The following is a 12,429-nucleotide window of genomic DNA, read 5'->3' as shown; positions in this document are numbered from 1 at the left end:
CCTCCCTGACAACCCTCCACACACCCCTGCTGCTCTGCTTATCTCACTCATATTCAATTTAACTTGGACTGTGATTAACGCTCCTCCAATGAAGGGAAAGGAAGACACAAAGGATATTTTCCTCACTCTCTCTCTCATCCACCGGGCTCTTTCAGCTATTCAACTGTCCTCCATTTTTAATGACTTCTTTATCTCTGGACTGAGGAGAAGATTTGTTTGTGCTTTCATGTAAGTTCTGTCAAGTAAAGTGGGGGCCCAGCACACTGTCGGATTAGGGGGGGGAGAGACGGGAAGAAAGCAGGGCCCTGACAGTCACTGTCAGGTGAGTAGAGCTTACTATAAATGGACTCACTCCGTTTTAGACACATTCATTAGGTACATAAGCATGTTTCTTTATGATCAACACAAAGACATAAATGCAGCTGGAATTATTAATTGAACATGTTTTGTTTCCAGGGATGTGTAAATGACTCAAGGAGAATTAAATATGTGTTATTCTCTCTGTATTTTGCTGCATTGCACATTACAATGTTCATTTATATTAATTCTTTCCAGCAACTGTGGCGTGATCCATGTATAAATATGAAAGAAGAGATGTTTTCGCCTGTGGGCATGAATTTGTATTTTCATTCTGAATATCATTACATAGCCTACTTTTGCTAATCTGGGGTACCAACCTCATCACCTCCAAAATAATGTTATAAACTCATTTTTTACCTTCCCAAAACAAAGACTAAACTGTGCCTCTGTTGAGCTCATATGCAATGATTTCTTTATGATCCAGAGAGAAGAACATCTTTATGCTACACAGTAGTCATAGGGAATAAAAAGGCTGCATTATTAACGGGGTAAAAAAGCTAGCCTGCAGCTGAAGACCCTGAGGGGCCCCAAAAGACAGAGATTTATTGTCTGTTAGGTGCTTTGTGGTAATTTTGTTATAATTCTGAAGTTTTCGTTGGTATGCACGGCTGGTGAAGAGTACAAAGTAAGAGTACCTTTAGGTGGGTTCTGTATTGTTTGCTGGAATGCCTGCACATCTGGAACAGCAGTGGTTCCAAACCTGCGGGGTGAGGAACTCCTAAGGGGCTGCAAGAGAAACTCGAAGGATCCCAAAATATGGAAGGAGTTGTACATTTTCTGTACTTCCTCTAATTTCCATTGTCTGGATACTTAAAGCATTTGAATACAGCAATTTCAGTTTACATGAACATTGGACTTCATTTATCAACATCTTCCTGTGATACCGCTTAGATTTGTTTTGAAGACAGTCCTTAAGAGAAACCTACACTGGATTCATTCTTAAACTACTGAACTGCATTCTTAATTGGATTATTGCTATATGTTTATAAGCTCGACGCTTGTCCATGTTTTCTAATTGATATAGAGAAACGCCCTTTCAATGGCCATACAAGGGTATAAGACTGGAGGGCTGTGTGTACATGGTGCACACGAAAAAATGAGAACTAATTTACTTGATTTTACTTAATTACCCATATTTTCAACTCTTATTTATAACAGGTCAATAAAATTAATGTGATTTATTCTAAATATAGCAGAAAAAGTCAGGAAATTAGTCTTTGGTAGACTATTTCTTTATTGTAACAATGCTTGGAATAAATCTCATACCGTTAGAGAGCCTGCTTATTTCTCTCAAAAAAAAAAAAAAAAAAAAGCCACATTTGTAAAGAACATGCATTTGTGGAATGAGCAGCAGAGCTGAATATGTGGGTTGTGCCCATGAAAAATTTGGCAAATCTTCTCTGCCAATGCCAGAAGGCTTACTCTGCCACTGACTCTTGTTTGGTGGATTGGATGACTGAAGTCTGAAGAAACAGGACATATTGTCAATTTAACAACTTATTCCTCTGACAAACAGGAACTTCAGTAGCATTAAGGGAGAAGCGTATACAGCTATAAAAGCCTGGCACCTCCTCCTCCTGCTGATCGCCAGCATTTGTCACAAGAGAGGATGCCAGCGTTCCTCACCTCAACCCCATTGAACACTTGTGGGATCAGCTTTGGCGTGCTTTTCTTGACAGAGTGACCAACACAACCACGTTGGCCGACTTATGACAAATGCTGGTTGAAGAATGGGATGCCATCCCACGGCAGTGTGTGACCAGGCTGACATCCCTGACTCTATCCACTGTCCTCCTCTCTTAAATAAAGGTATAAAAACCTCAAAATGTATCTTGCGCTCTCCAGTGTTCATTTATTTTTTAATGGTATATTAAGTGGGTTTAAAGGGCAAAAATCTTTTTAATAACAGTTGGTGAAGCACGCCTACTGCTCCTCCATAAAACTTCTAACAGACTACTTAAATACCCAGCCAAGATCTTTATTCCAGGTTTAAAATAAAACGGAATTTGCTCAAATATGTCAAAGCAGCAACAATAGCCAGGGCTGCATCAGAGCTTACAATATGTTTTTCTCTTTATCTTTTATGTGGTGATTTGTAAGTCAGAATTAAAAACACGTTATCATTCCCAAAGGGGTTGGAGGGGGATCTGGAGTTAGCTGCTATTATACACGATATAGCATTGGGCAATAAAGGAATATAAAAAGATATTTCTTTATGAGTCCCACAAGGGGAAATTCCAAATATGACTTAAATAAGAGATATAAATAAGAAATACAGCAATAACTACAATGGCTGATTCCTGAAGAAAAATGCTATAAACAAAAGCAGAGAGTAATAAAAAATAAGCGACATATGGTATTATGTGAAATGGTATTTCACATTTAGGTTCAGGTAGTGTTTATAACCACTAACAGTGGAGGAGACAGTGTATATTGCCATAGGGAGGAAGTCCAGTCTAGGTAGGTGCAAGCCAGGAGCAAGAGGGGTTTCTGATGGATCGAAAGAACCCCCCACCTCACTGCCAAAGCTCCAGAATTTAAGTCCAAAATTAAAGTTTTTCTTTTAAACAAATAAATAAATATAAAAAGAATATGACCATCTTTACCAAACAGAAAGTCTAATCTTGTTTAAATTACCAGTTTGAGATTCTCCTTCCATCCATAACTGTGATAAGAAGTTATATGTGGCTCGACATACTGTAAATTTTGAAATATAAGGAGAAAAACTAGGGCCCTAAGTTTTGTGAGTTTGAGAGTGTGGAAACACCCTGAAATGTGGAGCAGATGTATGTGACTGGTTATACTGAATACAACTGAATATACAAAAGTCAGTTTGCTCCGTCTCAGTATGCAAAACAGAACAGTAACCATGCATGCAGGAACTTCAAGACAACAGCCTTTAGCTTAGGTGTTGTAAACATGAGCATGTAAAACTGATGAATGAATGACCATGTAAAATGTATGAAACAGGCTAACTTCAGATGAGCCCAGTCAAAATATTATGTCTTGTGAACTGTTGGTTGTTACGTTAAATGTATCTCAAAAGCAGCAGAGCTGCTACTTATGCTGATAAAAATTTTGTATTGCTAGTGCAAAAAAGTCACTGCATACAGAACTGGTTGACTTGGATTCATTGCGAACTGCAGCTCCGTAGCACGCATCACTTTATGACTGCATAACTCATGCAAACCTCTCTGTGCCCCATGTGCACAGAAACAAAACTCTGCAGACAAAGGGCTGTTTCCCTGATAGTTTGCTTCCCAAATGCTTATGAAAACACTCCATCAGCTGCAGAGAAAAGCAACATACCCAACTGCCTCTGCTTACTCGTACATGACTCCAAATAATCGGCGGTATAATGGAGTACAATAACAAACACTGTGGGAAATGTTCTACACATAAGAGTTTATTGGGCAGGACAAGCTTCTAGATGGGTTAAAAAGCTTTCTGAAGAGCAAAAACATCATTACCCATCTGCCTGCGTTTCTACTAAGTACTTTTTCAATGAATCTGGCAGAGCGGTGGAAATCCTTTTCAATCAGGACCCTCTTTAATATGCGTATATTCTTATCTTATAATGGGGCCCTCTCTACTGTGAGAGTCTTCTCTGCAGCGGCTCCTTTTTGTAACATAATGGCCCATAAAGTGAATAGCGGGAAAAGTAAATAATTTAAGCCCCGTGCATTTGCCGTGGCACACCTTGCATTATGAATTTATGTTTGAAGGCGTAACAAGAGATTACAAATTACCACATTAGAGGGGCGGAGGGAAGAGGAGATGGAGTGAGAGTTCTCTCCAGAGCTGAAAACCACTTAGGGAGTCAGGTACATCACCGAGCCATTACACACGGAGAGGAAGCATCTGCTCAAAGAGGCCAATGAACGGCGGTGATTGGTCACATCCGGCTACAGACACTGCTATCAGCGGTAAATCAGGTCAGATCAGGAGCATCTCTATTGTGTGAGCTAAGTGGGTTAAATGTGTTTTAAACGTGAGGCATGTCTCACGCCACTTTTTAATGACTTTTACTTACTGTAAAACTATATGCTAAGTAACTTAAGTGCATGTAAGTGCTGTGTGCAAGTACTCTCTTGTGGTATATTTAAAGCTCTTTAAAAAACTGCTGTGTGTAGTTTGATTCTCCAGACTGTCCGTGAGAGTTTCCAGAGCCTAACAGTAGCTGAGTGAGCAGCTAAGAGACAGAAAAACAGCTCTGCAGTTTTTCAAGTCTGCATCATTAGTCCTCCAGAAAATGACAACATCGCTGGCTTTTTACAATCACTTAAAACGACCAGACGTGATAATGACAGTGACATAATTGTGCAAATAATGACTGGGGTCACGCTGAAGCAACGTCAGCATTTGTTGACTTTAATATTATGCCGCTAAACATCTCAAGGCGAATATTGTTGTAGCTAATTTGCTTTTAAACACTTGAGGCCGACATGCATCTACGACCACAATCTCCTGTCTCTCTATGCATATTCATGGCTTTGTGTCACATGACCAGCAGTAAAGCCCAGGGTAAAAAGCGCTTAGGACAGTGGCTGCTACTGTTGACAGCAGAGACATAAGACCTTTAAAACAATGCATGTTTACATCCCCTGACAACTACAGACAATGGATACATTAATTCATACTGTACGCTTTTGTCACATTGGGCCCTTATACAGCATACAGGGCATATTTAAATGATAAAAATCATCAAAATTACCATCAGATCTGTGCTTAGGTAATGTTGGCAATATTGGTATATCTGCTGTAGCGTAGAATCTTTCTCCTTGCATAGCTGCAAGGATGAAAGTGTGCCAAAGTACAGACAGTTTGAAGTGTTTTTGATGCTCTTGGGTCAATAATGCTGCTGTCTGGGGATGTGAAAGGTTCGATTTTCAAAGACAAAAATGTTTTAATGTGATTCAGGTTACTACTGAAGTGAGTGGAGAGCAATGCAGACAGTAGCCTAGTCTGTTTACAGACTAATGTGTGCACAGTGACATCTGTGCGTCTGCTCCTCATCCTCACTGCTCTTTCTATCAAAGAGGATAAATATGGCACATCTATAGCACATGCTTCTATGTTGTATGTATTAAAACAAATCAAAATTGAAGTTTGGAACACTAATAAAACACCCAAATTATTAAAAATGTTGGGTTTAGATAGGGTTTGGGTCATAAATACAGTTAATAAGATGAAACTGGCTGGGCTCAGAGAGTTCACACAACTTCAATATTATGAGGATGACTATGAGCATTCAGTCAGTGTTCTGGTGCTGTGATTCTTGTTAAAGATGTCATATTCTGTTCAGGTTACCACAATATTTGATGGCATGATTAGGAGAAGTCTGTTTGGTGCTGCTGTTTTGATCCTTAAAGGAACAGTGGAGAATCTAACAACTTTAATCCACCTTTTGCTCCTCTGTGTGTTTCCTTTCTTGCATGGAGTTTTGTAGAAGTGTAACGCAGGCTTCTCATCAGCAAGTGCATCCAACAACCTTGTTTCATTTAAGAAAAAAAACAGTCTAAAACATGTGGGTGGCAACCAACACTGTCATCTTCTCTATGGTTACAGCTGTAAGAAGCCTTTCTTGCTCAGTAGGGGGTGGTTCCATGAGTATATGACTTCACACTGGAATACAATAGCTGCACAAACATAACCAAACCTTTATCATAAAAGCAGTAGGAAAATGTTCATATAAATCATTTTTTTCTGACAGGAGTAACATGACCCTGCTGCCATAACGGTATGATAGTTTTTGAACCTTAGATTTCATCCACATCAAGCATCAGAAGTCTTACAGCAGCCAGGCCACAAAACTGGCCCTTATTTTATGATAATTTCTGTGTAACATCTTCTTTTTCTGATGTGGTATTGCTCTCTTTGTGAAGCTGTATTAGTTTTTCACTTTTATAACTTGGCTAATTAATCAGTTGTAAAACTTTGCTTCTTTTTCTTCTCTTTTTAGTTTTCACAATGTGTTCAGTCTGTTTTCAAAGCAGAGTCCAAAACTATAACCTCAGTTTCCCTCGTGTGCTGGTTTGCCTTTTCTCTCTCCCAGTGCTGTCAGCTTCTGATCCTCATTCCTCTTAATATATCCGATGAATAGAGCGATACAGCAGCCCTCTAAAGTTGAATATAAAGGCACTGTGTATGTGCTACTACCTCTGTCTGTGTGTGTAGGTGCATGTGATGGGCAGGCAGTTGGGGCTGCGCTGTCCCCCAGGCCCCCCTGCGACGGCGGCACCAGCGCCCTCTCTCTCCCCGTAAGGAAGCGCAGTGACCTTTGCGTTGGTGGCGCTGGCTGGTGTGTGTACTTACATCAATGTAATTTGCATTAATGTAATCGGAGCTCTGTTCCCCCTCCAGGGCCTGCAGCCTGACACGGGAGTGATCATCTGGAAGAGAGGCGGAGAGGAAGAAACCGGCGTTGAATTAATCATATTAACGAGGGCATCAAGAGAAGAAAAGGCGGAGAGGGACAGAGGGACAGACAGTAAAAACAGAGGAGCGGAGACACAAACGATACGAGGCACAGAGCGGTGATGGAGAAGCGGCAAAACTGGCATCAAACTGTGGCAGGGATGGACATGAAGCTGTGGAAATGTAACATGTCTGAGAAGAGGCAGGGGTCATGCCATTGATTCTGTTTGACAAACACAGAGATGCTGCTGTCTGCTTGAATATTGGTGATATTTTGAAAATTAGTGGTCGTCTGCAGTCACGTGATCCCTGTGACACCAGTGTCAGATGGAGGGCAGGAAGTGAGGAACACAGGTCAGAAATCAATGGAAATGAAAGAAAGTTAAGATGTGGACCGGCACCTGTGTTGATTTGGGCAGCTATTTTTAGACTAAAATTCCTTTCAGTTTTAGTCACATTTGGTCACTTTCACGCTTAAAATTTTAGTCCAGTTTTAGTTGCTGACCAGTTTAAGTCAATTAAACGTCCTTACTTTGGGTCAAAATAATTATTTTTTTAAAACTCATCTTATTAACCATACTGTAAAATTCATATAAATGTAAAACACCCATATCAATACCTTAAAGATACACCATGTAGAATTACAACACTGAAATGTCTATATTAATTTTAAAGGTGACCATTTCTATTTTACAGAAGCATATATTTATTGAGGTATTGCAGTATCTCAAATATTCCCTACATTTTTTTAAAATAGAGAAATTCTTAATTTTATAAATGTAATGGGACATGTCTTCTTATGTAGGCTGCTATGGGCTGTGAGTTAATCTCCCAAATTCACCTCTGTAACATGGAACCCCACCACTCTGAATTTTCAGTGAGTTTTGACCAGCACGGCTCAGCTTCGCCCACCTCAGCTGCTTCCGTCTCAGTCCTGCTTCTTGTTTTGAATTGAGGACTCTGTTCAGTAAAAATGGCACCTAATAAGGTGTATTGACTAAACAGAAAACCAACGTTTTGTTTTAAACTTTTCAAAATGAGAGAGAAACGCACTGATAAAGGAACTTCCGGGTTCTTGCTGAAAGCAGGCCCAGAATGTGCATGTTCCAGATGTTTCTAGCACCTTTTTTACTGAACACAGTCCTCAATTCAAAACATGAAGTAAACAGCAGAGCTGGACAGAGCTAGACTCTACCGGTCGTATTATGCTATTGTTTCAGTTGAGAGCCCCCTGGTGGCAGAATTTTACATACTGTGTGTTTAATTAATTTGAAACATACAGAAGAAAATAATGACGTACCTTGTATACTCTCTACCAAATAGCCTTTCGTCTTGATACAGATTTTACGCACAGCGGAGAGATACATTTTTGTCAGCGTTTTTAATTATCAAATATCTATTTTAGCTAGTCGTAGTCTTGTCTTCTCCATGGATAAAAGGTAGCTGATTAACATTTTAAGTTATAGTTTTTGTTGACACTTTACAAAAAATGCTTTTTTCCTCATTGGCTAATTGACCTGCCTGGCATGGAGGCGGTTTGTGTCATAAATGATGTACTCTTGCTGACTCTTCCTACAAGATGTTTATCCAGATAAAGACAGTCTAGCTGCGACTTTTCAACCACATTTTGCTATACACATGCTTTTAATGGAATCTGTAATATACAGTTTAGCATATAAACTTTAAGGGGTAAGCTACTCGCTCATGATGTGTCAAGTGTGGACAAGCTGGTTCTAAAAAAACAGGGTTCTTTCTTAACTTCTTTTTTAATTAATACACATTTAAAAGCCAAACTGCTTCTAAATGAAGAGCCATTTGAGAGGCTCTTGTTACTGCGCTAAACCAAATGTTCAAAAAGAGACGAATTTCCTCTTAAAATGGTAGAAGCTCAATGGACATTAGCTGTGAAAACAGGCAATATCAGGCTTTACTGTGCCAAATTGTACAAGGTTTTATACAGAAAATCTGATGTTTAATGTAATACTTGTTAAGACACTTTACAAGTCCATCTTCATACATTTTAAGATTTCATCTTTAATTTCTGTTCCATTAGCGACACAGTTATGCATGTGTCTTGTACTGATTGTAGGATAAAGATGTGACAACACAGAAAAGAAAATGTTGTTTGTATTATTCTTGAATGCAAATTAAACTTTCTTGGAGCATCTTCACTCTGTGGCTCAGTCACAAAACTTAGCGTCTTGGGTAAAAGTAGTTACAGGTATGCTGCTCCTGCAGCCGGGAATCTGCTACAGGACACCTTAAGTTGTCAGGAGCTGGTGTCTTCAGCTCCTGATTGAAGGCACTGGAGGAAGATGTATCCAGTTATAGATGGCTGTGACTGATAACTTTCTGTTCTGTCACTCAGGATTGAGATTGTAAAAGCTGTTTATTATGTCTGTGTCTTTGTTAATTGTACTGCTGTCAGTCTTGGCCAAGGCACTCTTGCAAATGAGATTCTTAATCTCATTTGCAAGAGTGAGGTTTTCCTGGTAAAATAGATTTGAATGATTAGACCATGAGATACCATAAAGCAGCAGGCAATGGCAGGTCTGATTTTCCTAATTAAGAGCCTTAAGAGTAGTCAGACCACAATGTAGAAGAACCTATCCAAAAGTAATGTACTGTAGGTAAAACTTAAAACTACAAAAGCTCCTTTAGACTGTTTAGAAGCCTTAATTTTTGCTAATTTTTGAGACTCAGCAAACACCCTGTTTACTTATTTAAAATTAGGTGGAAACAGACAATATATGAGTGCTGTCTGACTCCACAGGTCCAAGCTTTAGACAGAGGCTTACATGTCTGCCACTGTTTCTTTGTGAGTATTTCAAGCTTAATGTGTCACTTTTTTTCAGGAATCAAAAGTAGCTAAGGTTTACTTTGTTTGCAACTTTATGCAGAAATCACTTCCTGCCCCCCATGTGGATGTTATCTTTTATCTGCAAACAACCTTGATCATACAACAAAACATGCAGGATTAAAGACTTTATAACCCTTAAAAGTATTCAGTGAGATTGGAGTCACAGCACAGCACAGGCACTCGTCAAAACACTTAATGTGACTAAGAGCAAACATGAATGATCAAAAACATGAAATGAAAACCATAAGGCCTTGACTCTTGATATTTCACAAATTGAATTAAACTCTAATGTTCAGCTCTTAGGTAAAAACAACACTGTTTTCAGTGTAGTTTTTAAATACTAAGAAGAAAAACTTCAAATTTGGATCTTCATGCCCATCCACTTATCATCCAATCAGCATTATTTACTAAATTAGCATTACAGCTTAGCCCAAGTGTGGAAAACAAATACGATTCAATAGTGAAATCTACTACAGCATTTTCCAAACACAGCCGAGGCTACATGTTATGCACCATGTGCTGCAGGGCTGATTTCTCATAAGTGAAAAGACACTGCAGGAAGATGAATATAAAAGTAGATTGGAAAGGTCAAAGCTGCTCTCGTTGGCTGATAATAAAACTCTGTTTGAGCAGCTTATAGTTATCCAGAGTCACAAGCCTGGCTAATAAATCAGCCTGAAGAATGAAAACGGAACACATACAAAAAAACTCATGAGTGCTCAGGAGATGCTTTGTACACACATGCAATAATATTCCCATATCGGTTCTTCATGCGGTTCTCATCCTTCTTGGCAGAGTCCCACGGTGCAGACTGTCCTTCAAAAAAGCTCTGAAAAGACAGAAAATAGAGAAGAGAAAGAGGGGGGAGGTAAAATATGGTGTCATGTGTGAGCACTCTGAATGATAACAGGGCTAAAGAACACAGTCTTCTGCTTTTTGCACTACCAGTAAAAAGAAAGGGAGCATTAGCAGTAGAAAGACATATTCACATCATTATTAGACATGAAACACAGAGTGGATGGCGGTTCCTGGGGAGCTGTGTCAAACAGAGAGTGTCATTAGGGCAGAAGAGACGGGTGTCACACTAAAACTTCTCCCCCTGCGCTGCCTTTTTCCCGGGCGGAGCCACCGCAGCGGCTGTCGCTCCGCCGCGTCTGAAGGACTCAATCAGCTTGTGGCGGGGAGAAAAATAAAGCCAGCTCATCGTCTGCAGATCAAAACTGCTTTGCTTCACATTACCCTCATGAAATATTCATCATCCCTCGCTGTGGAGATTTCCATTCTGATGGCACACCAGGCACAATTAAGCCAAATTATGAAAATACATCTCCACTGCCAGTCCACCACTGTTCAAGCAAGGGGCAGGAGGCGGGTGGAGTTGGCTCCAAGCAGGCTGGCCTAGACAAAAACATGGTATTGTTCTGTCTTTTAGATAGTCAGCTAATGCACATTTGAAAAGTCAGCTAATACATTAGAATGCAGACCATCTGCAAGAAAAAGGCTCAAGAGCATTTATCGGAGGTTAAACAGATTGTTTCAAGGGTTCCTTTTAGAGTCTGAGAGAGCAGCGTGCGTCGTCTTCAATCATCACTGCTCTATGACTTGATGGTTTCATTCATCTCCGTGCTACGGCAGGCAGCAAGCCATTTGTCTAGCAAATAAAAGGTCTCACAGACACGACACAAGGACATATTCCCTGTATGAAGTCTTAAGGATTAGTGATTTCACTGAGAAACAGCTTTTATATGCTAAAAATATGTCCCATCCTTCCAGTGAAGATGGAAGTGTGTCTCAGAGATGGATTATACAGGCCTCTCCTCTTGTGGCAGTACGTCTTGAGTAAATGCATGGGCCAATGTCGCTCTCTCTGTCACCCTGAAGGATAAAGGTCTAATATCAAGCATCTGGAGACAAATCATCTTCAAGCCAACAGTCGGTACCTGCCAACTTTATAATAGTTCTCTCTTAAACTGACTGACCCTGCCTGCACCGGATGCTGTGGTCTCATTTCTCAGCCTGTTTAGAAGCTCAATCCACAAAAACTTATTATGATGATAAAGTAGTTTGTATCCCAAGAGGTAGAGATTATATTGAGGCTTTCAATTTAAAGGATCTAAACCCATTCTGGGGATAATTAGCTTCCAAAAATTCATCAGACAGTGATTGAAAAACAATGGATGGCTCCACCTGCATGAAGTATTTTGTAGCAAAAAGGTCGTTGTTCTACTTTAGTGCATCTGCAGGTAGTTTTTCACACTGCTCAAATTATTCCCACTGGCCCAGATCCAACTTAGTATGTTTTTTAATTACAGGCTTCCTGCTGCACTACAGTCCCAGCACAGTTTGTCTGCATGTGCTGTTTCTTCGCCTGTAACCACTTACTGTAAGTAAAAAGCATCGTACTTTCTCGACAGCCACTGTGGGGAAACTTGCATATAGAACACTCTACATATAGCACACACCATAGCAAAGTGAGAAATAAAACTATAAAAGGATGGGGACACAAAAATGCTGTACTGAGCTGCTCCAGTATGAATTAATCATTCAAGTGTAAAAAAGGGAGATTCATTCAAAATGTATTTATTTGTGCTTATAGGGTTTTGGGATTCTCACTGTGGGATTGTGCAACATGTAAAACAAGCTGAAAACAATAGAGGACAGGCCAAAAACACATTTATTTAGCAGATTAAACCTCTTTTCTGATCACTTAAACTTTCAGAGAGCAGAAAAAAGTGGACATAAAAGCAATGATGACAACTACACACTCGGCAATAATACAGCATAAGTAAAGC

The 12,429-nt window shown here is 39.8% G+C and overlaps 1 protein-coding gene across 13 annotated transcripts in view; it reads right to left on the bottom strand.

Annotated features, from left to right (window-relative positions):
- Window positions 1-12,429, bottom strand: part of LOC121520598 (receptor-type tyrosine-protein phosphatase mu-like) — a 284,435-nt gene that overhangs the window by 40,842 nt on the left and 231,164 nt on the right. For all 13 annotated transcript variants that reach the window (XM_041804124.1, XM_041804128.1, XM_041804125.1 and 10 more), the window contains 2 exons: window positions 10,379-10,466; window positions 6,676-6,752 (listed from right to left, as the gene is read on the bottom strand). In XM_041804124.1, the coding sequence (XP_041660058.1) occupies window positions 6,676-6,752; window positions 10,379-10,466 (165 nt within the window). The remainder of the gene's footprint in view (window positions 1-6,675; window positions 6,753-10,378; window positions 10,467-12,429) is intronic.

Source organism: Cheilinus undulatus, linkage group 13, assembly GCF_018320785.1.
Source record: "Cheilinus undulatus linkage group 13, ASM1832078v1, whole genome shotgun sequence".
In the NCBI taxonomy this organism is placed as follows: Eukaryota; Metazoa; Chordata; class Actinopteri; order Labriformes; family Labridae; genus Cheilinus; species Cheilinus undulatus.
The sequence above is the reverse complement of the archived record's forward strand: the minus strand, read 5'-3'. Positions and strand labels throughout refer to the sequence as shown.